The sequence below is a fragment of the Clavelina lepadiformis genome, chromosome 4, assembly GCF_947623445.1.
Source record: "Clavelina lepadiformis chromosome 4, kaClaLepa1.1, whole genome shotgun sequence".
Classification (NCBI taxonomy): Eukaryota; Metazoa; Chordata; class Ascidiacea; order Aplousobranchia; family Clavelinidae; genus Clavelina; species Clavelina lepadiformis.
In genome coordinates this window covers 6656203-6681774 of record NC_135243.1, presented here as the reverse complement: position 1 = coordinate 6681774, position 25572 = coordinate 6656203, and the positions used below count along the sequence as shown (strand labels likewise).

At 36.8% G+C, this 25572-nt stretch overlaps 5 protein-coding genes across 5 annotated transcripts; all 5 read right to left on the bottom strand.

The window, feature by feature from the left end:
• Positions 1-1321: 1321 nt before the first annotated feature.
• On the bottom strand, positions 1322-3817 carry LOC143453472 (4-galactosyl-N-acetylglucosaminide 3-alpha-L-fucosyltransferase 9-like). Its single transcript, XM_076954816.1, has 5 exons — positions 3618-3817; positions 3369-3431; positions 3086-3259; positions 2727-2961; positions 1322-2409 (listed from the first exon to the last, which is right to left on the bottom strand). The coding sequence occupies exons 1-5, from the start codon at positions 3731-3733 to the stop codon at positions 1822-1824; spliced, it is 1176 nt and encodes a 391-aa protein (XP_076810931.1). The 5' UTR covers positions 3734-3817; the 3' UTR covers positions 1322-1821.
• A 77-nt stretch (positions 3818-3894) lies between these two features.
• Positions 3895-6984, bottom strand: LOC143453473 (beta-1,3-galactosyltransferase brn-like). Its single transcript, XM_076954817.1, has 4 exons — positions 6731-6984; positions 6413-6576; positions 5741-5963; positions 3895-5641 (listed from the first exon to the last, which is right to left on the bottom strand). The coding sequence occupies exons 1-4, from the start codon at positions 6847-6849 to the stop codon at positions 5074-5076; spliced, it is 1074 nt and encodes a 357-aa protein (XP_076810932.1). The 5' UTR covers positions 6850-6984; the 3' UTR covers positions 3895-5073.
• Positions 6985-10828: 3844 nt separating this feature from the next.
• LOC143452293 (proteasome subunit beta type-5-like) lies at positions 10829-14729 on the bottom strand. Its single transcript, XM_076953202.1, has 5 exons — positions 14545-14729; positions 12262-12406; positions 11884-12095; positions 11293-11527; positions 10829-11143 (listed from the first exon to the last, which is right to left on the bottom strand). Exons 1-5 carry the CDS (start codon positions 14680-14682, stop codon positions 11055-11057), a joined length of 819 nt encoding a protein of 272 aa, XP_076809317.1. The 5' UTR covers positions 14683-14729; the 3' UTR covers positions 10829-11054.
• LOC143452294 (mediator of RNA polymerase II transcription subunit 19-like) lies at positions 14710-16083 on the bottom strand. The gene has a single exon (XM_076953203.1). The coding sequence runs from the start codon at positions 16051-16053 to the stop codon at positions 15430-15432; it is 624 nt and encodes a 207-aa protein (XP_076809318.1). The 5' UTR covers positions 16054-16083; the 3' UTR covers positions 14710-15429.
• Positions 16084-20658: 4575 nt separating this feature from the next.
• LOC143452742 (uncharacterized) lies at positions 20659-24795 on the bottom strand. The gene is made up of 3 exons (XM_076953818.1): positions 24524-24795; positions 23419-23539; positions 20659-23080 (listed from the first exon to the last, which is right to left on the bottom strand). The coding sequence occupies exons 1-3, from the start codon at positions 24699-24701 to the stop codon at positions 22126-22128; spliced, it is 1254 nt and encodes a 417-aa protein (XP_076809933.1). The 5' UTR covers positions 24702-24795; the 3' UTR covers positions 20659-22125.
• Positions 24796-25572: the final 777 nt, after the last annotated feature.

Below are 25572 nucleotides of genomic sequence, written 5' to 3'. Positions count from 1 at the left end.
CGGCTCCAAAGCCCAGCTTTTTCAACAGTATATACGCCTATACCTGGCGTTGCAAGGAACAAGGTGGAAAATGCTTCGAAAACGCGAGCGATGATGAAGGAAAAAATAAAAGGTCAACAGACAGTGGTTCTTCTAGAATCTAGATCATCTGGATAATATTGAAAGAATTTGGTCAATTATCGGAGAATATGAATCTAGTTTGAATCTGCTCGATGGATCAAGTGATGTTTCTTCAAATCTACCTTCGCCATCCAATCGTTCTTTTCTTTGCTTCTTTCTTGAAATTTCTTCAATATAATGATGACAGCCACTTAGTACTTCACCCCTTTCTTTAAATTCTTGAAATTGGGATCCTAATGTTTGACCAAAGTTATGTAAACCCTGAAGCAAGTTTGTTGCCTTATTTAAAGTAATTCTGCTGTCCTGCAGCGCCTGACTAGCTTTATGAAAACGTTCCATTATGCAAGACCATAACTTGAGTAAAATACCGGTTTCAAGGTTTTCCATGGATAGGATAAATCCCTTGGCTGCTTCTTTATTCTGTGATTGTTTGTCATTGTCTTCAGAGAGTGCTTTCAAGACTTGAAGAACCGCTTGGTAACCTTTTCTTAGCTTATGTATAGCATGCATGAAGGTGTTGAAACTTTAAACTTCCGACTTGGCAGCAGTAATCTCTCAACTGATCAAAACTTCTCTCCAGCATCTAACATCCATCTCGTCCTCGGATTCTTTTTCCTTATGTGCTATATTCTCAACAACATGAGATGAATCTACTTGTACGTTAGGTTCTGATGAAACAATTTTTGATTGAATTTTTGTCAGTTGGCTACAGATTGCAATGAGTATGCTTACAAGTGAAGGCGTTTATTTGAAATTATGTCGAAGTTTTAAAACAAGATTATTAAGCAAGTCGCATCTTGTAAACTACCGTTCTACAAATTTTACAAGAGTTCGTTTTTACCGAGTCCGACAAAGATTCGGTCACCGATAAAAGCGCAAGCTTGTATGATGTGTAGATTGGGAGTTACAATGTGCGATCTGATAAACAACAGATGCCAGCTGCACGGGGAGTTGAAATAAGCTTTTCCCAAACAATATGGTCATAACTGTCAATCCCAAGTTGGAAAACTCATTGCAAGAGATGGTGCCTTGTTGTTGGAAAAGATTTCCCGAGCCGCGGCAGGCCCATCCTATTAGCATCTTCGTTGGTTGGTCAAAATTCGTTGTTTTACCGCTGAAGCTACATGTCGATATTCAGCAGGATAACATGAGTTTCATATCTCAGCACGTTTGCTCTGACGTCAGTACGTGCCGCAACGAATTGAAAAAATGCAGAAAGTGATTTATGGCAAATAGCTTTTAAAGTAAGTAGCCTGCAGTACTGTACTGAGGCTTTGTCAATGCACGACAAGGAGCATATTTATGATAATAACGTCTGAGGTTTGTGAAAAATCATATTTTATAGCGCAATGTTTGCCTTAAAAAATCCTTTGTTTTACAGAATATAATTTAAACAAAGTGGCGTTAAAATAATATTAAAACAATTATAACAAAAACATTCTTTGGTTTTTAAATAAAATTCGTCGGTTATGTAGTGAACGACATAATAAACTATCAACTTTTCACATTAACCTTGACACTATTTCACTTGGCAGTAGGCTACAATAAGTTGCCATGTACCATGTAGCTTATATTACGTGCAAAATTAAGTTTCGGGAAGTGTGGTAATAATGAAAGTGACCAGCAATAATGTAATAAAAGGGTAATACCCAATACACATGCAACCGTGCTTGATTAACATAAACGAAACGAAAAGACATTTTACTTGATAACATTCTCTTGTGAGGAAATGCAGTTCTCCTTTTCGTTGTAGAAAAAGTCACTCACGGACGGATGAGATTGCCTCACGCGATTCGAAAGCATCATCTTGCAAAGGCGATATGGGCCAGCTAGTTTGTAAGTTTTTGCAAGCTTCAAAGTCTTTTCATCTGGATCTTCAATCCACTTAAAATACTCTCGGTACGCTTTGTCGTTCGAGTCCAGATAGAGCAGATACTTTGCAAGATCTGCTGGAGTCTTGAAGTCGTCGGTGTGTATGAAGGAACCAGTTGGTGAAAGTTTTTCAACATCCTTCTTTGATGGTCCCCACACCACTGGAACTCTTCCCGCACCAATGGAGTTGCGCCAAAACTTCTCCGTCATGTAATCCTTGCAATATTGGGCGTTTTCAAATGCCAGGTAAAATTTGTAGGCCTCCATGTCATCAGCAGAGAGCTCCTTGAAATCGTCTTTGTTGTTGAAGCATCCACCAAAGCGATCCACAGACAGGCCAGCTTCAACCAAGGCGTCAGTATATTTCATTCGCATTTTGCTGCCGCGCAGTAAAGCGCAGTTGCTTACAACCCACAGCTGCAAAAAAATGAAACTGCTGAAGAAATTGATAGTTGACACAAGTGAAATAAACATAAACAAAACTAAAGACGTCATGTAATGAGTTGAACGATTAGCTTTTATTTTCTGTGTAAGACATAGATGCGCGTCGAACGCAACATACTGATTTACTCAGTTGAATTGTTTTATGGGCCAGGATTAGCCAAAATATTCTACCTAGCAATTCCATCAGTAGAACACATGCAACCCATGGCAGTTTAAGAATGAGGTGAGATAATGACAAATTTATGCACGGCTATAGATTACGTTGGAAAGCTTAGGCTGAGGTTAGTTACCGCAACTTTCTTTTTCTTTGCCAGTTTACTATCTATCCATTTCCCTCCTTCATCTATTATTTTGTTTATGACTTTAGATTGCTCGTACGGAGCGAACACGTCGGAATCTGTCCGGTAGGTCATGGTCCAGTTGATGAAGTGGTCGTCGAATTTAGTCATTGAGTGTCGATGCTCCCCGTGGATGACGTATGATGGACTTTCATGAGAGGAGAAGACAAATATTTGTTCGGGATCTCTGTGATGTAAATAAACCTGATATCAAAATGACGTCATAGAGATGTAAAATGTTTGAGACTTCAACTTCATCTTTGTATAACATTATCCGGTGTCAGTCATGTGTTGTGATATTCTTTACTCACCTGTAGTGCTTCCAAGGCATGGATTCTCTATCCAGGTTTGAGTAGTGGAAGACAACCGCCCCGGCATCGGGAAATTTGCTTCGATCGTATGTTCCCATGCAACCTCCCAGGTTACCTTCTGAGATTCCTTCGGTTGGCACAGACCAGGGATGGTCCCAAAACAGTATGTAGGTTCTGTTGTCATGAACATAGGGCAAAAATGCTTAGAGGTATTTTTGTTAGCTCAAGTCAGTGTTGAAACCGAACAACATTTTCATACAACTCAAAGGAATTCAAGTCTTACCTTGATGTGTTTGCAATGAGATTGGTCAGTTTCATTTTGCTGCTTGATATTCTTAGCAAGGACCTGAGTCAAAAGCATAAATTTTTAACAATGTTTTTTTGTTGCTTTTCCGAACTGTAATATTACAATAAATCGACCTGCTCTGCAAAAACTTCGCTTTATTTTGTTTTTTTTGTTTTATGTCAACGTTTTTATGCAATTCCAAAAGTAATTCGGGATTATAATTCGGTAAATTTACTTTTAACTTACCTAAACTTTAATGCAGTTGTTTTTATCCAAACTTCAGTGCTGTAGATATACATTGTAGTGACAATGGCAGACAGAATGAAGATGACGAAGACACCCCATTTTGCGAACAGCTTCATAATTACAAATTAATTTTGCATGCCCTAAAACTGGAACTTTCTAAAATACATTACAATCATTACAAACTAATCCACATAAACAAAGTTTTCAACACAGATGTAATTGAAATACAGGTTTTCGTAACAAAATTGTAATTTCATGTTTTCTTTATGATTATTCTACGAATTCAAGGGAGCAATGCGGCGCTCAAACAACTTCATAAATTATCTTTAAATTTATATCAAGCTACCAGCAGCAACAAATAAACAAATCAACTGGCTAATGACGTTTCAAATGTTGCAAAGAAAACATTTAGTCTCATTCTCATTAAAAGTGAAGAACAAAATCCACTTTTCTCTTTACAAGATATTCACTGAGACCGTGGAGAGAAAACGCAAACACCGAAACATTAAACAAAACTACTCTGCTGCGTAATAATAAATGATTATTTATAATAAACTTATTGATTGTGTACAAAAATTAGAAATTTATTTACAAGAAAGTTGCGGACTTACACCGCAGCACAAAATCCATTTGTATAAAAACTAACTTGCGTCTTCACAAAGTTCCACTTAAACCCGGTATAGTCTATGTTGGAAAACTTTAAACGCCATCAGTTATTTTTAGGTTGCAGGTAATAATGGAACCCGATAAAATATTTCATGACATAAGCGTATAAAGAAACCACAGCAGGCTTGGTTTTGTGGCAAATATGAACACATTGAAGCAAGAAGACCAGTTCGATAATATCAGCTTCAGTATAATAGTTTATAAATGACAAACTAATGTTGATTAAGTTGAAAATAATAATACTCAGAAGTTTAGTAAACAAGGTCTAAAACGCAAAATGTCCCAATACAAAGTACAAACAATACTTAAGTCGCTCAAGTCTAACCACCTTTTGTTCTAAATCGCGATACAGATGATGGATAGAGGAAAAGATTCGATTCGACGAAATATGAACGATGAAGAACGAAAGAAGGAAACGCAAATATTTGTGGAGTTTCTTTAGTTTAGAGTTTAGACTCTGATGAATTATTTTTTCTTATTTTGGCTTTTAAATAGGGGAGTGGAAAGGTATTTGGCAGGGCTATTTCTCCAGTTAATACTAATGAAGCCGGTACCATGCGTTAACTTGTACATGTATTTCTAGACAGCTGACATAAACATAAAAACACAATCACACTGGATTGGAGATTTCAACGTTTTCAGAATAAGTTGTTAAAATGAAGCAAAGACGTCATGAAAAAGTTTACACCGGTTTCTGTTCCATAATTTGTGAAAATGATATTTAGCTTATAAGAAAAGGAAAGATCTATCATTTGCTGACCACCGATGTGCAAATAATCCAACACAGGTTCTACCACCGACATAAACTTCTGGTCTGTAATTTCTTTAGTGCTTCGTCCCATTCGTCAAATTTTATCTCATATTTGACAGTCCCGTCTTCATTTTCAAAGCCACGATAATGCTTTGCTGCATGCTCCTCTGGCCGAATCACCATCTCGTCGGGCATTTCTAGTTTGTGGCGTAATAATCCTGTAATCCAAACGTTATCAGCGTTGTAAAGTGGCTCAGTTACGGTGGAAAGATCCCAAAGTTGTTTGATGACGCTGACGCTGGTAGTGTACATGCCGCCAAAGCAAAATGTCGGCCAATAAGGCCAACGATATTGTTGCCTGGGAATGAAGTTCTTGTCCGTGGGCGTGCGAAGTGGCGCCACCGAACCTCTCCACCACTTATAAGTGCAGATGATGGGGAATTCCAGCCAGTTACCTTCCTTAGCCACCATCCTGTATTGATCAATCAGTTCTTTCACTTTAAGCATATCAACCCACATGTCGTCATCAGATGTGGAGTAGTAGTAGTTGAAGGGGAGATTTTCAGAAGCCCATTTCATTCCGGCCAGAGTTTTTAAACCGATATTTCTAAACAGTTTAAATCGTTCAATTGCACTTTTCTGGATTATGTTATCCTCTGTGGTACCAAGCATACCAAATACCAACTAAAGTGATCATAAAACTTACTGGTAATCATCTGGATTGCTTATTTGAAGAATGTCACGGTATTTTAGGAATTCCTCTCGGATATTGTCCTGTTGTTCATCGACTGGCTTTCCAATAATGAAGACAGTGTAGAAGTTGCTCCGGTCAATCTTCCCCAGGGACGCCCACGTGCGACGGAGTAAATTCCGTCGATCTATGTTGCCAGCAGCTGATTTAACAAATGTTACCATCGCCCAAGAAGACTCTGGTAAACAATTTAAATCACAAATAATTTCCAAATTATTTGTAGCCATCAATACCAGTAGTTATTATTTTTAACTCCTGAATATTTCTAACAATATTTTGTATCGCATAGCAGTACTAACGTTAGTGTTTTGGTATCAGAGGCGTAGTGATATTATATTTCTCTGAATTGGTCTCGCTCTAGTAGATTACAGAAATGAAATCCAGTCATGCAATTCCCGATAAGGGAAATCTTTAAGATTATTCACATTGTTATTATCGCGCTCTCTCGAGTTATTATGTGAAGTTCAGTTGATCAAATCCAATATTTACAAACTTATAATCGTTTCTATGATCTTGCCTCGGTCTCAAAATGAACATTTATGGAAGAGTGTGGACAGCAAACTTCGTGCGGTTGCCTTTAACTACCTAACGTAACCTAACTCCTACTGTTACCTGCTGTCACCATACCTTTATCTTTACACGATGTATCATCGTTGGTTGCGTAGTGCTTGCCATTAAATTGTATTTGTGGCTCCAAAAGAAATTCGATGCCGTGTGTGTTTCGCAGTCTGGGTTCTGGCCTCTTTATTCGGTTCGAATTTGCGCGGGAATTTGCAATTGAAATTTTCTGTCTTAAAACCAAAAAAATACGAGTGCTCAAGTAGTGCGAGAAACGATTAAAAGATAACGATAAAGCGATTTGATTAGTTAACACTACAAGCATCAGTAAAATCCTAAATATTAATTTACACTTACAACCCTTCAAAAATTTGCCTAAATACTTACAAGGCTTTCTCCTCAAGAAAACATTTTCGGATCGATATCTGTCCATATAAAATTATCACAAATGCAATCCAAGCGCAAGAGACAATTACAAAAATAAAATAAACAAACTTTCTTTTCATCGCCCGATTATTAAAAATACTTGAATTGTTTAAACAGTTTTTATCCTGGCTTCGGATAACTAACGTAGGCTAATTATTCTGCTACGCAATCAATTGCTTTCAAAATAAAGAAATTATTAATTTTAATATCTTTCTGTTTCAAAATATTGTTATCTGTTGCAATCTTCTTAACGTATTTGCTTATTTTTACTTTTTAAAATCATTTTCTCGTTTTAGCAAAATTCTTTTCAAACAACGGTTTTTTCTTAATTTGAAATCTAAATTTGTTCTACGTTCAAAATCTTATAATATGAAAGGGTAGCTCTTGACTAAGATGTGAAAAAACTTGTCTAAACGAGCAAGACAATAAAATTGTTTTCATAACGACAAGTGAAAAGTCTTCATTTCATTCAAGTCAGGCTCAGAAAAAACCAAGATGGTATTTATAAAGGCAAAGAGGTCAAGTGAATATAAAAGATGTTTTTGTTTTTTCAATAACGGTAAAAATGAAACACATTTGCATAAAATCATATATTGGTTTGTTTGCTATCATTTCTTGGGCAGAAAGCGTATCACCTGTGGGTATCACACAAGCGTAGCCCACCAACGCATAAAGCAGGGGTGACGAACCTATTCGATGACGCGGGCCACTTTGTCAGTTACGGCTGAGCAAGCGGGCCGCACAATTTTTTTAACATTTTGCATAATAATTAGCATTCAAGCACAACCGCTTCATTTGGCAGATTTTTAGCTGCTCCCGCGGCCGCAAAAAATACATCGATTGAGTGCGGCAATCTATTGAAGACATACTGCTGCGACTCAATTGTGCTATCAGCTTTTGATATCGCATTGCGCAAAGATTAGAAACAGGTGAAAGAAAGTTCAAGACTGCTGGTCTCACCGGACGCTTCGTTCAAGACTGCTGGTCTCCCGGACGCAAAATTTAACCCTAAATTCCGGACATGTCCGGAATTTTCCGGACGGTATGGCATTTCCTATAAGTCCTATATGCCTTGCATGTATGGGCGTTTGTCAAATCGTTTGGTGGGCCGCATGCGGCCCGCGGGCCGCAGGTTCGTCACCTCTGGCATAAAGAGACCGCTACGCCGGTATATATGACTCACCAGCTAACTTGTCATATAAACTTGGTTTGTTATTGCAGTAATACACTTCATTTCAACAATCAAGGCTTTATACACCTTACCGAGAATATTCTGTGCATTGATGACGTTTCAAACCTGACAATTCTAAAAATTAGACTTAAGGTTGAAATTGGGGTCTCAATTGTTGTTAGTTATAGATTAAATCACGACATTTTATTAAAATCTATTTATGTACAGTAGACAATATTTCGTTCGATATGTTTATTCAATATTCGATGTTATTAAGCTTTGTTTGAGAGCTCGGTAATCACTTAATGTGCTGTCGTAATCACTTAAATTCTGATAAATTGTTGGATAATAGAAATATTTATGAAGGTGTCGGTCGGCGGCGCAACAGCTAGAGAGAATACTTCAATGCTTAATGCCAATTCTGAATGACTTAATGTAATAATAATAACAACGTTAATCAGAAATCAACCCTTTGCACATCAGTTCTCATCAAAGTTTTGCTTTGTGATATCTTTTCACCAAAACATTCTCTTTCGAGAACAAATAAAAAAACATCATGACATGAAAAGAATAAAAGCTAAATTGTTATTTTCGTTTTGGTGCTAAGCAGCGCTGGGCCCAGAAAAGCATGGAGCCCATCGCTCGCATTGGCCAAAGGCCGGCTCTAACCACGCTCATAAAGATGACACCTAATTGTTTAAAGTGAAGGGCAAATCCGAACACAAGTTGGCCTTAAATGAAAGAGTAGTTGTTAGTAAATGTACTGGAGAAAGGATTTGTACTGACATGTAGTGATTAAGCTTAAGCAGTTATTACCACAAATAAGTGGCAAAAGCACACATTCATCGCTAAATTAAGACGAAAACGGCGGTTTAAATTACGTCACAATAACAGAAAGAGTAGTGATGACTCAGGTATTTGCATCCAGTATGAATAGAATGTTTTGTGTGTGTGTGTGTGTGGAATCTGTCCAAATAAAACCGAAATATAAATAATTTTTTATTTGGTGGCGTAGCACTCGATTATTTTTAAGTACTTGAATTGAGAATTGTTTGAGTTTTATTGCATTATTTGCACTTTATAATATTTCTTTAATATATTTATAGAAATTAGGCAAAAGTTACAGAATATGATCGATTGCACATCTCTGTGGCGGTTACTTTCACCACTACGCGGTGAACTTGCAACCATTTGAAAGTACGTTTTGCACTGATTGTACGGTACGTTGGTATTTCCATATACATACGTATATACAATATACATGTGTGAGTGTTGGTCTTTCACAGACAAGTGCTATAGTAAGCTAATTGCAGCACGACATTACAAGTTTGTTTTCAACCGTCGGAATTGTTTAACGAGTAGGCTACGCTCGGGACAGCTCGTGCTAACTGGAAAGAACGCCCAATCTTCTTCGCTTACTCGTCATCAGAAACTTTAACCTTTCCGAACGCCGCGCCTTCGTAAATATCTTAATTGGTTTTCAATTTACTATTTAACCTATTATGTACTTAGTTAGGTTAATTACTAGCAAACAGGCAAGTCACAGTATCACGAGTGAGTATGGTTGCATGAGAAATTGAACAAAGTTCTTTTCTCTAACCATCACTTCGTGTGGAGTCATTTGTTCATCTAAGTAGGGTTAGTCACCAGCACGGAAAAACACAATTCTGCCGCGAGTGAGCCATCTAGCGGCGCGACTGGCAATTGCCAGATAAATACATAGATTTTGTGCCAGTATAATCTCCCACGCTTACAGTAGTTATTACATCTTGGCAATTACGTATTCATCACTACTTCACACGTTGTGCCCTGAAATATGTGATTATCACCAATTAGTTTCCTGTATGGCCTATTTTTGGCGCTTGCAGTTTGACAATCAATTACATTATTGAATATCATGTTGGTTGTATCAACTTGTAATGGAGTAGTTATGTGCGACAAATGGTTTTCAGATTTCTTTTTTCTGTAGTTCTACGTCACAGTCATATATAGCATTATTGGTATAAATGACGTACTTGATCACGCTAGCTAAGATTCTGTACCACGCATTGGTATATTTTCTCAGATCAGTCTCAGCGCAATTGCGCCAATTATGCCAACGAATTGTTATGACCAGTTTCCGATGTGTGTGAGAAATGCTTACCGACTGTTGCTGTAGTACATGTATATATACTTGTACATATTGTCAGTGTATTCATTCTTCTACGATAAATTTCTGTGTTCATCCACCAACAGTCTACTTGCTTTACAGTGCAATCAAGTCTATAGTCATCAAGACTTCTGTAAGCAATACTTATCAATAAAACCATTGGAAGAAAAATATCAGAGTGCTATTAAGATCAGTCAGGCATCTTATCATAAGACGCAACCAGGTCTCGATTGAAAGTTGACGCTGACGTTTCAACATCATTGGAATTGATCTGTTTTTTGTACATCAGTAGATGAACCTGGCTGTGAAAAGATATTAACGACTGGAGAATCGAGACTCATTAAATACTGTAGCCAGTTCATTTACTTGCCATACTCATAACCATTGTAATGGTTGGATTATCTGGACAATCGTAACCAGCAAACCGATTCATTACACCACATTTCAACAATTTTGCAAAGACATAAAGAGCTTAGACCGCTCGTATTTCACTGACATCAATGTGCCTCTGACCTCTTATTCGACCCTATGGTTTACTCAAATCCAGAATTCCGTCGTAGAAGGCCTGCCAGTTTATACCAAATGCGGTATTTTTTGATTTGTTTTGCAACTACAGCATCATGTTAAATTGGGTAAGAGTTGTAAAGGCTACAGTTTTTTACAGATCTTCAGTGCTGGACGACTTTACAAGAGCCCTGACGAAAATTATCTTTTAATTTGCAAAATACGGCGGCATGACAACATTGTCATCAAATCTGTATTTATGAACATTACACACATGAAAAGCCAAACAGTAAAGCTATGGAAAGCATTCAGAAATCAGCGAGAAATTGGAAGTTTTACAAAGCAAAGATGAGTATCGCTTCATAGCTTATAAGCAGCTAAAATGCTCAACATGGCCCAACTTATAGCAACTGCTTGAAATAGCAAAACTAAAAGAGTAAGACGATATTCTTTAAAACTTTTCATTTCTTCTCATTTTTATACTGGTAATGGAGCTTTAGCACATCAGTCCAACCTATATGTTCCCAGCCTGTTTCTTTCATGTGGTACACTGCAAACAAGAATAATAGAATTATTAGTGTCTGCAGAAACGAATGACTCGCATAATGATTCCAAGCTAAAAACCGACAACATCATTCAGGAAGTGAGTACTACAGTAGCTTGAGTACTATATTACCAACAAAAAATAAGTATACGCACAATTGACGTTTCCACCGCTGTAGGCATCCCGATGTGTTGCGTGATATATTGCCTGTTGTCCCAATGCCAGGGCTCGCTCAATGGGCAAGTCGTACGAATAACCTGCATCCAAGACGCCATACGCGTAAGTGGCACCCGAGCCCACTGCAAACATATTCCCGTCTAGCCTTTGTCCATCGCTGTCCACATAATAAAGCCCGGGTCCCCGCTTGTCCCAACCACAGATCATGGTTCCCTGAAAACCCAATCGGTGAAGCAAAAACAGAAACCGCGTATCGTATAGTTTATAACTTTTCAACATTGTCATCAATTCAATGTCTCCAATTACCGGCTAGTTATTAAACACTTGACAGCAATTTTGTCATTCATAATTTAACGTGCTGTGAGCAACAGAGGACAACTTTGAGGTTCTTGGTAAAAACAGTAGTTACAAAACCATAGCATTTATTAGAAATGTTGGGTATTGCATTTACTGAAGCTAGTATGCCATAAATACAAAAAAATCATAAATATACTAAGAATGATCCAAGGTATGTCAGCATCTTATAACATCTTTGAACACCAGCCACTATGAATCTGGAAAACACCTACCATAGAGAGACCCATTCCTTTGTAGCCGTACACCATGTTGGCAAGCAATTTTGAGGCAGCAGCCACAGATATTCTTTCCTTGTTACGTAATTCATAAACGCGGCAGTGTTTTGCAAGGACTCTCTCCCAAAATGAACAATCAGCTGCACCGCCGGCCATCGTTCCAAGAAGATAAGGGTTAATTTCAATCACTTTCTTCACAGTCTGTGACGCTGTTGAAGATGAAAGTTAACTCTATAAGTTTATGTAAGTAACAATGGTTGTGTTAGAATTATCATTTTCTTTGAGGATTTACATCACAATGGAGATACCTTTGCTATTAAGAAATACTAAATTATGGACATGTTAATGGAGTTACACCGACAGCAGTGCTCATACCAATGTAATCTCCTGCGGTTGCTCTGGAGTCGGTTGCGACCACAACACCATGTCTGAACTTGAAAGCGAGGGTAGTTGTACCATGATGAAATTTTATATGAACGTCTGATTTTGGATCACTCAAATGAGACAAGTATGCTTTTGCCTGTTATGATAGTGACCAATGTAAAGTATATTTAACAAGTTTTCAATGTACAATACATACTAAAATCAAATAACAAAAGTAGAAAAAAACAAACAAAATATATGCTCAATTTTGAAACATAAATATGCCTATAAATTTAGTGTAGTACAGCTGCTATATATATATATATATATATATATACCGTAAAACCTCTATTTCACCGCCATAGCGCTCTATTTTTCAACTCTTGTTTAAAAGTGGCGTTCTATTAGAGGTGACGTTCAATTAGAGGTTGGCGCTCTATTTTACTGCTGCTTATTGTAACGTGATACTGCATTGTTACTACCGGTATGTTGGTTGGTATCTTTTAAATGGCTGCTTTAACTGCTAGATTGTGAAAACTTAATCAATTGTATAATTATCAGTAGAGACCTGCTAATACAATTCTGCCGCTAAAAGTGGTGTTCTACTAGAGGTGGCGTTCAATTAGAGGGAGGCGCTCTATTTTTCTACCCTTCTTTAAAAGTGGCGTTCTATTAGAGGTGGCGTTCAAATAGAGGTGGCGGTGAAATAGAGATTTTACGGTATATGTATATATGCAATTTGCATTAGGCCTACAGAGGGGAAAGTTTCCAGCTTTTGCTAGTACAGGGCCACTGTAAAAAAATCTCCTAAAATGCTGCGTTGATATAATTTTCTTCAGAATCGTCACCTCACCCAACTCAGAATCAGATATATATTATATATATAGGAAGAGTGGTGTCTATAAGATAGAATTTATTCAGCTTTACGACACTTGTTGAAGCATAAATTTAAGGGGAACTGAAGCCATTTTTAACCTGTTTATAAAAAAAAGGATAAAAATACGTTGGTTCCAAATGTACATCATACTTATTATTCCCTTGCTTGTTTTGATATGCAATCCACAATGAAAAGTTTTTTGGAAGAAATACTTTGCAGCATCATTCGCTTTCAACTTTCTTTGCACAATCTACAGCATATATATCATCTTTTACATTGAAAGCATATAATTACTATGACTCAATTGGTCTGGCATGGCGTTTGTGGTTTTTCTCATTGTTTTGTCCTAATCTGATAAACAGTTTGTAGATTTCAAAAATGATCTTGCGTGAAATCAATGACGTTTGAAAACAATAGGGGTCTAAATATTCATCAATCTATAATTAATCATCAATATAATCAGAGAAAAACGTTGAGAACCATTTGTATAGCACATGTCACATTATGCTCAGGGTAAAAAGAACATGTCTATTGGGTATAGACTTATCGTACAGTTTGTGACAATCACACAAAAACGTTTTTTTTCCTGAGGTTTGCTTTTCAACTGTCAAAACTTGGGTAATCTGTTAAGGTGCCAAATATTTCAGTGGCCCATTACTACTAAGCAGCAATGACCGATACCTCACACAGTCCAATACCTCAGCAATGAGCACTTCTCCTACATGCCGGTATACAACCATATATATAAATAGAGAGAGAGAGACCACAATATTAAGCAAATAGACCTTTCAAGTAAACACAAGGTTTTAAAATTATAGTTCTATGTGTACTGGTATATACTACAGTGCTTCCTCGATTATCCGGTCAAGTTAGGACAATGTTTTCAGAAACATGACCGGATAAGCAAAAAAAAACGGATAATTGAATTGTTACATTAAAGTCAAAACGAAAACACAACACATTTTTGGTAGGCCTACAGTACAAAAACTGATAGAAGTTAAAATTTTAGGAAGAAATTGCCTGCTTAACTATTACAATACATCGAACATGAATCCATTTCAAAACTTTAACAATTAGGCCTACCGGTCGTGTACAGTGTAGTTACAATTCGACAGCTGACTCCATCGCAGGAAAGCAGCCCCAGATTGTTTTAATAGTGATGTAATAAACTATATTATTGTGTTGTACGACATTTTGATGATTGGATTTCCCGTAACGTAAATTTCTCTGAAACAATTCATCCAACGACTAGTTAAAAAACCATCTAATTTTGAAATGCTGTAGCAAAATAGAGCGACCGGATAATCGAATGCAGGTTAATCGAGGCAGCAAACTTCACACAAACTTTTGATAAATAAGCAATGCACTTTGTGTAACTAGTTAAAGAAAGCAAAACTTGTAATGCAAATAATATAAACCTCTTTTGCAGTTGGAACTGTGAAGTCCTCGTCAAAGCATTCATCTAACTCATGTTGTTTTGACTGGTGAGGAGTCTTGAAATTAAGGAAGTATCCACCATTTGGCGCATCAGTTTTACATACATCCGCAAGAGCCATTTTTATATATTTTCTATTGTTATCAACCTGTCCAAAAGGTAGCAAAATTATACAAAAATATGCATACTGCATGCTACGCATAAAATTGAAAACAAATCTGACATTGAAAACATTTGTTGAGAAGAATGAGCAAGTCGCAATATCCACTTCGAGTACAAAATATTACTAAACGTTGATTATCATTAGCAGAAAACAGTGTGTCAAAATAAAAAAAAAACTGTTCGATGTTAAGAAAAGCCAATACACGAAGTAACAAGACATTTCAATTTTTGGTTGTTAAGTTTATATACATACATACTTCAGGAGTATGTATACGGACAATGTATGTTCTGATGACTTATGATTAGACATAGGCTAACAGCAAACAACAATAATTGAACCCATCGATATTAATTGCAAATTCTTGGTGCTTTAACAAAACAATACTAAATATTGCCGTAAATATATATCTAAATATATACCAAACAAATCACATTATTTATTAGCAAACTGCCAAACAATAGAAATAAAAATAACTGCTTGTTTATTAATTCCTCACAGATTTTTTCTCTTCATGAAACATAATGACTTCCAACTACACAGTAGTACGAATACAGGGACCTCAGAGTCTCACAGCAACTTGATTGCAACCAGGAGCAAAACCAACCAGCGCTGACTGGCAAATAGTCAACATGTGCACTTCCACATGTGAATTGTGACCATACTCATACCAGAACTGACAGCATCAATCACGAGCATTAACGTCTTTCAGGATCTCTCCTTTTCTCTTTCTTTTTTCTTCCTTTTTTCTTTTTTGCGTTTTTTCTTTTCCCCATCTTCATGCTTACGCTTTTTATGCTTTTTGATTTCAAACTCTTCCATTTCAGGAGCAAGAGGATTATGCATCGAAGTGTCAGGACGAATCTTCTTATGATGCTTGTTTCGTCTCCTCCCTCCGGTTTGTTGTTGTATAGGCCTGTACTGCTCAGGTATTGGACCTGGATGCAGTCTGAAGGCCATTAACATACCTGACGACAGTGGCTGTATTTCCTTGCTGCCAACGATTGGAGGTTTTTCTATCACGCCACGAAGGCTACTCCCATCTTCGCGGCCAGGGGTATTGCTTACTCCAGGTAAGTCCGGAAGAAACGAACTGAGCGATTCTTTGACCTTCTTACCGCAAAATTTATTGTACGTTGATTCCAGCCCAAAATGGGCGAGTAGGTTAGTGCTCCCTGTCATTTGAGCAGGAGGAGGTAGGTCTTTAAGGAGGTACATCAATGATGTTGATGGAGGAGGGGGATCTGGCGGAGCAACAAAGCTTGCTTCACTTTCATCCATCATGTTGGGTTCTGGATCAAATGGGTAAGAGTTGGCACCAAATTCCATCATTTTTTAACAGCTTATACAAAGTTAGCAGTCAGCCTGAAAAAAACAGTTGAGTAAAATTGTATATATAGTTTGCAAAGAATGCACTCGTTTGTTTTTAATTGAGCAAAATACAAACTTTGATTTGCAACATAGGATATGATAAATGTAGCCATATGACAATTTTAAAAAACTGCAAAAACAAAGTAGCATTCAGAGCCTTATAGTATAAAATCAGTGTTTCACAGAAAATGCTATAGAAGTGAAACAGTATTTACCAATCGAATAAACCCTTTCTAAGGTATGGCATACATCATTATGTAGCAAGATTGTATCAATGGCCTAGTATAAAAATAAGTTGACGCAGAAATCTAGGTATTACACAGAAATAGAGGACCTTTCAAAAAATTATGTAATGGTATGGAAAATATGACATGGCCTACACAAGCACCTTTGAGAGACATCAACGTGCACCCAAAGTTCTTAACCCTTTAACAGGCACTACTTCTATTTGTTAAGATTTTTAGAATGAAATGTAAAATATGGTGTTTTAATAACCCAATTAAAAATGTTTCAAGCTTAAAATCTGCATTACTTGTAGTTTTTGAGATATAAATTTGTACCTAAGCAGAAACGTTGCCCGGTAAATAGCATTTTGCTGGTATTTCGTTCGGCCTTTAACAAAAGAACTCCTACCTTTGTTAAAGTAGTTTATTACGTATGTGGTTATTTGGGGGACACCATCCAGTTTCCTTACAAATTACCATAGCACTTATAGAACCTTTCCAAGTAACGGGCGCCATATTTTTTTGGTGGTAAGACTTTTACAATCGCCTATAGTTAACAATGGAAACTGTCAGCTCACTTTTAAATTTTTATAAATTACAAGCATTCTGGGCATCACATTGTAATGATTTCGCATCTAGGTAAATAGCATATGAATTCCTTTGCGTAATAAAGAAAAAAATTTGAAAATATGTTGCCTAGTTTTTAAGTCAAAATGCTTTGTATCTTCACCGAGATCTTGGGTGTGCAATAGCAAACTTCTGGTGTACAACGAAGCAGCTGGTGTGCACTGCGCCACTGCCGCTCGTGAGCCATGGCTACCTGGCGATTGTGCAGGCAATGTATTGTATACAATAAAAATCGGGGAAAAAAATCACTGTTTCCCGTTTTTTCTCTTTAGAGTTATCGGTTTTAAACAGTAATTTTGCAGTTTAAATCGGAGCAAAAGTTGGTGTCTCCTTTTTTAGAGAAAAAGGCCGGCGGGAAACGTCTGAATACAGGAATACCAGTAGCCTATGTAAAAAGTAAGCTAGCAAAAATTTCGGTTAGCCTATTAGACTAGTAATACAAAGTGCACAACCACAGGATGCCTTTGTATACTTAACCTCAGCTACTCAAATTGTGAAGTCATCTGGTTGTGCACTTGTATACTAGAGTCAAAATTTTGTAGTTTTGTCATGTGGTTGCCTAGGCTACTTTTAAAAAAAGTTAGCCTGATGTTTTCAACGTGTCCACCGCCTATAGGCTAATACCGACACTGACAGCCTGTTTCGGCTAATAAATAAAAGTTTCCAGCAAAACGGTAAATCTAGGAGGTTAGGCTAGGCTAGGCTATCCTTAGTTTAAAAGTAGGCTACGTGAAATTCTCAATGGTACCTGACAAAATAGATGGTTGCCTCGCTTGGTAGGCTAAGCAAGATTGTGAAAGCAACAGAATTCTGCAAATCATGGTTAATCGGTTACATGTTGCCATGCAAAATATAAAATCAAGCATCCAACTACTTCCAAGTAAATTTAAATAGCTAAACAAGGTTTATATTTAAATAACATAGTAGGGCTAAACATGGTTTATAATTGTTAAATTTGCATTTTAAGTACAACAAATGAAAGTATATGAAAAAGTACAGGAAATGATACAAAATTTTGTTTGCTCCCATGGCGGCTACTGCGTAATTGAGAAGAAATAATGTTAATGAAAATATAGGTGGCGCAAAAATTACCAAGTAATCAAAGAACATTGGCTGCAAAAATTACTAAGTGGCTCCAACAAAGGAGATATCACCTTCAAACGAAGTTGCCAACTTTCAAAAAGTGATTTTACGGACAACATACATATGTCTCGTTTTCAATGCTATTTTAGCTTAAAAGTGATTACAGAGTTGTAACCAAGTCATTTTTTCTGACTCAAGTCGTCTTGAGTTGTGACTGGAAACAAGTTGAGTCATTTCGATACGATTTAAACTGTAATACGAATCGAGTCAAGGCAATAGACTTACTTACTGTAACATTTAAAACCTATTCTGAAGTCACATTACGCGTTAAATTAAATCGTTTACTATAACGCCATGCTTGTGTGACGTAACCATCTCAGCTGTGATACTTTTTAGAGTTAATTGTAATTTTTTAAAACAGTATGCATTTTAATTACCTGAACGTCTCTTTTCTGCCGTCACAAATGCCAATGACTCTAGCCATTTCGGACTTTTGACTCGTATCATTACAACACTGAGGGTGGGATGCACCACAACAGATCAACTTGATCAAGGATTAAGGATTAAACCAAGATCATATGATCCAGGTTTTAAGTGGATCCTTAATTGTCATGCACCAAGTCCAATCTGGTCAAGATCATGTGATCGACGCATGATCTTGATCAACGTCAAAAGCCTAATGATTTGGAACCGAGATTATATGTAGACTGCATGACATCCCATTGTTGAAGACAGCAATCACAGCATAAGTTAATACAGAGATAGATAGGCCAAGAACTTACTGACAGATTTATAAGCAATGGACATCATTAGTTTGTTGATTGGCATTAGGCATCATTAGCCTGGGTGTCTATTTGTTTATGAGATCCTAACCCAGATGTTGCCCTAGGGCCTAGGCTATCAGGGATATATCAGGCAAGCTCAGGCTTTGGTATTATAGATAGGCTACCATGAAGTTCGTAATATTTTAAAATTGTAACTAGGCTAGGCTGTCGATAGACTGTTTAAATTGTACACGTACAGGTAAATTTGAACGGAAGAAAGTTCTGAATGGTTCTACAGTTCTATACATTGTGTTGCTGAATTTATAATACTGTTATGTTTGTGTATAAACCTAGACTTAATTTTGAAAAGTTTTGTGCGGTTCAGGTGGTGTAATTTTCATTATGGGAAGGAGAGTAAATTTTACAGTTACGGAAAAAAACATTTTTATTGACTTAATGAATAAGCCTAATTACATTAGTGTAATTGAATGCAAAAAAACTGATAGTAAATCTTTGGAATCCAAGTCCACTGCTTGGAAGGAACTCTGTGCAGAAGTCAATTCAGCATCAAGTTATTGTTTCCGATCAGTTGAACAACTGCAATTGCTCTGGAAAAATTATAAAGCTCGCACTAAGAAAAGAGCTGCGGTTATATGCAGAGAGCGGGCTAAAACTGGATAACCCGGCAAGCACTGGATTGGTCAATGCCGATTAAGTCACCATCTGTCCGCTGAAAATGTTCTGCGGCATAAAACCGTAAAGTAGTGACAAGTTGAAGAATTGGTGGTATGCAGTGATTACGATTTGTGCCATGCTCTAAATCAGAGGAAATCATCCCCAAAAGTTGAAGAACTGAATCCTTTCTAAAGCGAAAACGTTCGCGAAATTGCTCTTCTGTAAAATTTTCAAATGGGTTTAGTCTGTCTTTTATGTTTCTTCTCGGTGGTGTCTCAATAAAATGCTCAATAAATTCAATACAATCCATTGTAATATTTGCAACGTTTTATTGCTAAATCTGACAGAAAATGACACAATAAACAAGGTAACATAAGGTAAGGTAACTAATCTATGTTAACAAAGGTTAACCGATGCTTGGTCTCATAGTTTTATTTGTATTCCATAAAAAATCTAGCTAACGCTTAATCTCTCTGCTATGTAGGTTGCAATTAATAATATAATGAAATAAAGCAACGCAAGCCTCTGCTACCTGCCATATAAGTTCAACGGTTGATAGGCCTACCCTTCTGTAGTACTGTATTACTGCCATTGCATATAATATTGGCTCAAAGGCTAGTAGCACTTCCAATACACAACCTATAGCACTCTCCAATACTTCCATAAACTTGCTTTTCATCAATTATTCACATTGATCTAGACTTAAACCTCCTCGTCAGTAGGATTAAATTCAAGGATTAAATGCCTTATTTTAATCCTGGATTATCTCTGATCGTCGCTGGTGCATACCGTTAGTAAAGATCAACAGTAGTTAATCGCGGATCAAAAGTAATCTGTACTTGATCGGGTTTGGTGCATCCCACCCTGAATGATTATAACGAAACGAACGCTTTTTATTTGTTAAATAATCGTATGTCATCAAACATTTGACGGTAGATCTGCTACATTATCAATAATTACGTCTATTAGAAATGTAAATTAATTCTTTTACTATACTTTGATTGAATAATTTTACAATCAGTCGATAATTTTAAGGAAAGTAGGCCACCTTGCTTCGAAATGTTCTTGATCGATGGCAGGAAAATGAAAATGGTGAGTACGGCTGGCCGAACCACAAAAAAAATAGAACCTGTCACCGTGTTTGAACTGTCACAAAACAGTTCGTTGAAATATAAAAACGTTTATCACAAAAGTTGTTTCCAAATTTAGCAAAATTTTATTATAACGGTATTAAGATACTCCGGTTCGGGCACTCGATACCATATAGCATACAAAAAATTCGCTAATAAATATTTCATAAACAACGATTGGCACAACGTTTAGGGAAACACGACACGACAGTAGGGAGAGAGTTGGCCAGCCTGTGTTGTGGGTTTTCAAACGTGCATACTCTTCTTGTTACGGCCTGAGTGTCAAAAGTATTCAGAAAGCTTTCAAAAAAACAGTTAGCACAAATTTTAAAACGTTGAATATAAGCGCGACTGAGAAAAAAGTGAACCTGTACTTTATTAGTAGCAATAACTTGAATACAAAGTTTGTTCATTGAAAAAAATATGTCATGCTACTGAATGGAGCATGCTTAGAAAGAACACGCCATTTGTACAAAAAAAGGTTACTGGACCAAAATATGAACATCAAAACGCGATAACAAACAAAAATAAAATTGTAAAAATGCTTATTGCTTCAACTAAATCGGGTTCGTCAAGGCCAGGGTCCGTAGCCCAATATCTCCTTTTGCCAATAATTTTTTTATCTTGTAATTTTCGCCCTTTACCCAGATTGAACAAAAATGTGGTGCTAACCGTTGTTATAGAACAATAGAGACAAATGCTCACGCACAATTAACAGGAGAAAAAAATAGCTTAGCCTTGAAAGCATAAAACGTACAAGGTGTTAACTATGATGCTGTTGTAACGGTGTGAGTTTGTGAATTGAAACCGAAACGGATAAACATACAAGTACCCAACTATACCCTTTGGTTATATCAGTACAGGATAACAAGAAAACAACTTTACACAAGGTCAAAAAATTGTGTCAATTATAGTGTAAAAGTGCGGTTTAGTATAGAATATGAACTTTACTCCAGAATCATGAAGCATGGTAGGTGGCTAAACATCACAAGTTACTAAAACAATTAATCAAGTCCTTACTTAAAGCAATAGTAAAAACAAGAATAAAAACTTTCACATGCAATTGATGCCTGTTAACTCGAAGTTTAAAGGGCACACCAACTTACTTTCAATTTGTCTAAGGTTTGAATTGATCTAATTATTGCTAGAAAATTTCCTTATGAACGGGGCTGGGAATTGTGCTGACATTTGTGTTACGACGATTCCCCCAAATAAAGACCATTTCACTATGAAGACTTTTTAATGGCATAATAAGAAGGTAGTTTTTCAGACTAAATTAGCTGTTTATTACCTGGGGCAAAAAAACAAAAACATTTTGGCTTGAGCAAAACTCCGATTTAAGGAAATTTTGAATAGAACTTGCAGTAACTTGTTTACCTTTGTTTTAGTAAGTATATTTCCAGGACCAGCTAAGTTACTTCGAGTTAACAGAAAATTTGAGTTAACACAAACATGATTTTTATTAACACTGGCAGTAAAAATGGTTAAAAATAAAACAACACCATTTTGCAAAAGTGTAGAGTGCAAGCTTTACGTCAAATGTCGGCCAATAGTGAAATGGAACATAAAATCGTGTTTATCCTTGCAGATATTGCCACAAACATTGCACTGAAAAGGCCTGCCAACAGCATGACAACCCATGTGCAAGCCATACATAATGTTATCGGGGAAAACTATCTCACAATGCACACACCTCCATCTGCGTGAGATAAGGTCACTGTGAACAGACTGCAGATTAGATTTACATGAAGTCACATTTTCTTTGGAAGAAAGCTCCAAAGATTCTGGTTTTGTAATTTTAACAGCATTGTTTTTAACAACAGATGGAGGGAAAGATGCACTTTGAAATAATTCCGATTGTGAACGGCCAACAGATTTACTCTTGGAAGAACCTGGACTGTGCCCGTTGTCTACTGACGTAGACAACCAACGATTGGCATTGGTACCTCTTACGTAAGACACTTCAGGACTCTCTCTATCAGTAGACAATTCTTCCTTCACTGTGACAGGAATGCTCTCGGGAGAGGAAATGGATCGATGATCAGCAGCTTTGTCCAGATCGTCAGGAATTTGAATGATGTCATCATTTTGGGATTTACGCCTTACTTCAGAATGAAGAGAAGAAGTGTCGCCAGCGCTATGCACTTGAAGTATTTTAGGGTGTATGGTAGCCTGATCACTAGATGGTGTCACGACCTGGCCAACAGATGATAAACTGCTGGTTCTTCGAATCAAAGGAGTAGCTGAAACAGAGCTAAAAAACGCTTGAGAATTGCCAAATGAGAGAGGACTTTTTGCAGGAAATACTGTTTGGGCAGTGGAATCAGCTGTGGTGAAGCTTTTGACAAAGTTTTCATGATCAGTCTGAAACGGCACCTGACCAAAAGCACTGACCATAGTGGGCAAAGAACTGCGCTTTGGCCGTTTGACCTGAAGTCGATGCTTATTCACTTTGTGACGCTGCAGGCAGTAACTGTCACTTGTTCTGACATAGAAATCATAGGAAGTTAAAAATGGTAAACCAGACGGAGAAACACACCACAACATACATCTTATCAAAAAATTCAGACACAATTGGTTATTTGAGTCTCTCTAAGCAGTTGATAGACAAACGTTGTCAATTTTGTATAAAACATGTATCTTGTATATTATATGTGAAATCTTCATAGTATTTTAAGGCTTATCTCTAACATACAGATCAATTAAACATATTGTAACATTTCATAACAATATATAGTATGTGTTTGCAACACCATCTTATACAATTAGCTAAACTTGCCGAGACAGTATGAAAGCAAATGTAATACTAGGTTATTTACTTGCCTGTAATCACATAGGTGACATTTGAAAGGCTTATACTGAGAATGGGTGAGAATATGATGTTTGAGATGATGTTTCAACTTGAAATGCTTATTGCAAAGTGCACATTGGAATGGACGCTCATCTAAGAATAATGTAAATATGAATATAGGTAAGGATAAAAAAGTGGAATAATAGTCTATGCTAGAATATACATTATGAATCCTAGTATCCTGCAACAGAATAAAAAAATGACAACACATTTATAAATGAAAGGTGAAAGTGATTTCAGAATGCTTATCCAACAGCAACCTAAGCACATCAATCCCATTTGATTTTTCCATCCTCTTGCACTTTCTTGCACACTAAATACCATAAAACCCGTCTATAACAGTCTATAAAGTCACGTTTGATTCGGTTTTGGCAGAATACCCAGAATTATTTGCATGAATATCCCCCGAGCGGATTTTGTTCGTTTATAATGGCACTACATGTGGTCTTCACCTGTTTTTTGAAAATCAGCCCTATACAGCATTTATCGCATTACATTCACCCTCTATTAGTCTATTATTTTAGCATTGTCTGAATTGATATTGAAAACATTTGCTTTCTGCATTATATAGTTATGGTGAATCAATGAATGAATAAATGGTTTCAATGTCACTTAAGTAATGTTCCCTTTTCGGAAAAGTTGTCCTCCAAAGGGTTAACATTTATATAATTTATATACTATACAATATACTGTATATCAGCATGCAGACGCATCTATCAAAACGTACTCTAAGTCACAAAACTAGTAATTCTCTAGAGATAGGTTTAGTTGTCAATCATAGCTCTGTGGAGCAACTAGATACATTTAAAAGCAGTACAGCACAGCTACGTACACAAATATGAGCAGGTGAAGCTCTAATAGCTGGATAATGCACGCATAAAGGTACAGGTCTATATTTTTTGGAACTACGTAAAAATTTGAAAAAATGGCTACCATCATTCTAAAAAAAATGGAAAAAATCTTAAATAGCTATATAGTCCAAGACAGAGTGCATTAAAATAGAAGTTGTGCTAGTTTACATACACACATAGGATTATAAACATAACTCTTAGAATAAAGTCACAAGCTCCGAATCACCTGTATGTGTTTTCATATGCATACCAAGGCTGCTCTTCCAATTAGTGGTAAACGTGCATTGCTTAAATGGACAACCATATTGTTCTTTTGTATTTGTTCCAACATCGTCAGAGGAATTTTGGAACACCACCGACTCAGAACCACTAGGTAGGCCAATAGAACTGTTTGGTTGGTCCATTAAATGTAATAATGTCTTGGCTAGGCTATCGCAAATGCTGCTGTGCCAATGCAACAAACTCTTTGGAATAAACCTAAATCAGAAAATCGAAAACAACTTTTAGAAGCTTGCAAAAATATAAACAATACAATGTATATAGTAGCCTATGGTATCAGAATCTTTATCCTCGGACTGAGAAAAATTTTGAAAGTCCTTGCGCAGCTTATGCTTAGGCAACTTGGCAATGATTTTTCATTGCTCAAGTCCTGGTTACTGAGCTAGTTATAGCACATTGTGCAAGTTCCAATCGATACACACAATTTTACGTTTGGGATTCTGATTTTTTATATTGCATTGCATTCATCTGGAACATTATTCAGGATCACTGGACTAAAGCAAGCATCAGTAATATTTTGCTCAAAAGTATTTTATTGGCAAAGCCACTGGGTAAGGACAAGGACCAGGTGTCGCATTATGGTGAAGCAACTTGCAAGCGTTCTAACCACTTGGCTAACAAGGTAAACAAAGTAATGGCATATTTAGGATTGTGTTGAGCGGGAGGGAGGGGCAAAAGTTTTTAAAAGCTGAGTCAATAATACCTGTATTTGTCCACCCAATGAGGCTACATCCTAAGCCAAAATGTGCGTAGCGCAAACACTTTGTTTTTTTCATCAACAAATTTTCATAAACAAAATGGATTTTCATATTAAAATATACAGTTCGCTTCGAATTATGGTGTACACTTTTTGAAACGTCGTCTTTTGTATACAACAATTTTGTAAGGCCGTGCCTTTATACAAACTGCCCAGGCCGTGACCCTGAGTTTGGCATAGGCGCACTCAATAAGCTACTACCTTCCATGAGTTTCAGTGGCGAACTTAAGGTGCATTAT

What these genes read in the sequence shown, in the direction of transcription:
- LOC143453473 (XM_076954817.1), bottom strand. Translation starts at nt 6,849, where the DNA reads ATGAAAAGAAAGTTTGTTTATTTTATTTTTGTAATTGTCTCTTGCGCT. An exon ending in TTTCTTGAGGAGAAAGCCTT is followed by an intron (nt 6,577 to 6,730) that starts GTAAGTATTTAG and finishes TTTGGTTTTAAG; the next exon opens with ACAGAAAATTTCAATTGCAA. An exon ending in TACATCGTGTAAAGATAAAG is followed by an intron (nt 5,964 to 6,412) that starts GTATGGTGACAG and finishes ATTGTTTACCAG; the next exon opens with AGTCTTCTTGGGCGATGGTA.
- LOC143452742 (XM_076953818.1), bottom strand. Translation starts at nt 24,701, where the DNA reads ATGGACCAACCAAACAGTTCTATTGGCCTACCTAGTGGTTCTGAGTCG. An exon ending in GCATATGAAAACACATACAG is followed by an intron (nt 23,540 to 24,523) that starts GTGATTCGGAGC and finishes CATTATTCTTAG; the next exon opens with ATGAGCGTCCATTCCAATGT. An exon ending in TGTCACCTATGTGATTACAG is followed by an intron (nt 23,081 to 23,418) that starts GCAAGTAAATAA and finishes TTTCTATGTCAG; the next exon opens with AACAAGTGACAGTTACTGCC.
- LOC143452293 (XM_076953202.1), bottom strand. Translation starts at nt 14,682, where the DNA reads ATGGCTCTTGCGGATGTATGTAAAACTGATGCGCCAAATGGTGGATAC. An exon ending in AACCGCAGGAGATTACATTG is followed by an intron (nt 12,096 to 12,261) that starts GTATGAGCACTG and finishes CATCTTCAACAG; the next exon opens with CGTCACAGACTGTGAAGAAA. An exon ending in AAGGAATGGGTCTCTCTATG is followed by an intron (nt 11,528 to 11,883) that starts GTAGGTGTTTTC and finishes TTGGGTTTTCAG; the next exon opens with GGAACCATGATCTGTGGTTG.
- LOC143453472 (XM_076954816.1), bottom strand. Translation starts at nt 3,733, where the DNA reads ATGAAGCTGTTCGCAAAATGGGGTGTCTTCGTCATCTTCATTCTGTCT. An exon ending in ACAACTGCATTAAAGTTTAG is followed by an intron (nt 3,432 to 3,617) that starts GTAAGTTAAAAG and finishes CTTTTGACTCAG; the next exon opens with GTCCTTGCTAAGAATATCAA. An exon ending in ATGCCTTGGAAGCACTACAG is followed by an intron (nt 2,962 to 3,085) that starts GTGAGTAAAGAA and finishes TTTACATCACAG; the next exon opens with AGATCCCGAACAAATATTTG.
- LOC143452294 (XM_076953203.1), bottom strand. Translation starts at nt 16,053, where the DNA reads ATGATGGAATTTGGTGCCAACTCTTACCCATTTGATCCAGAACCCAAC.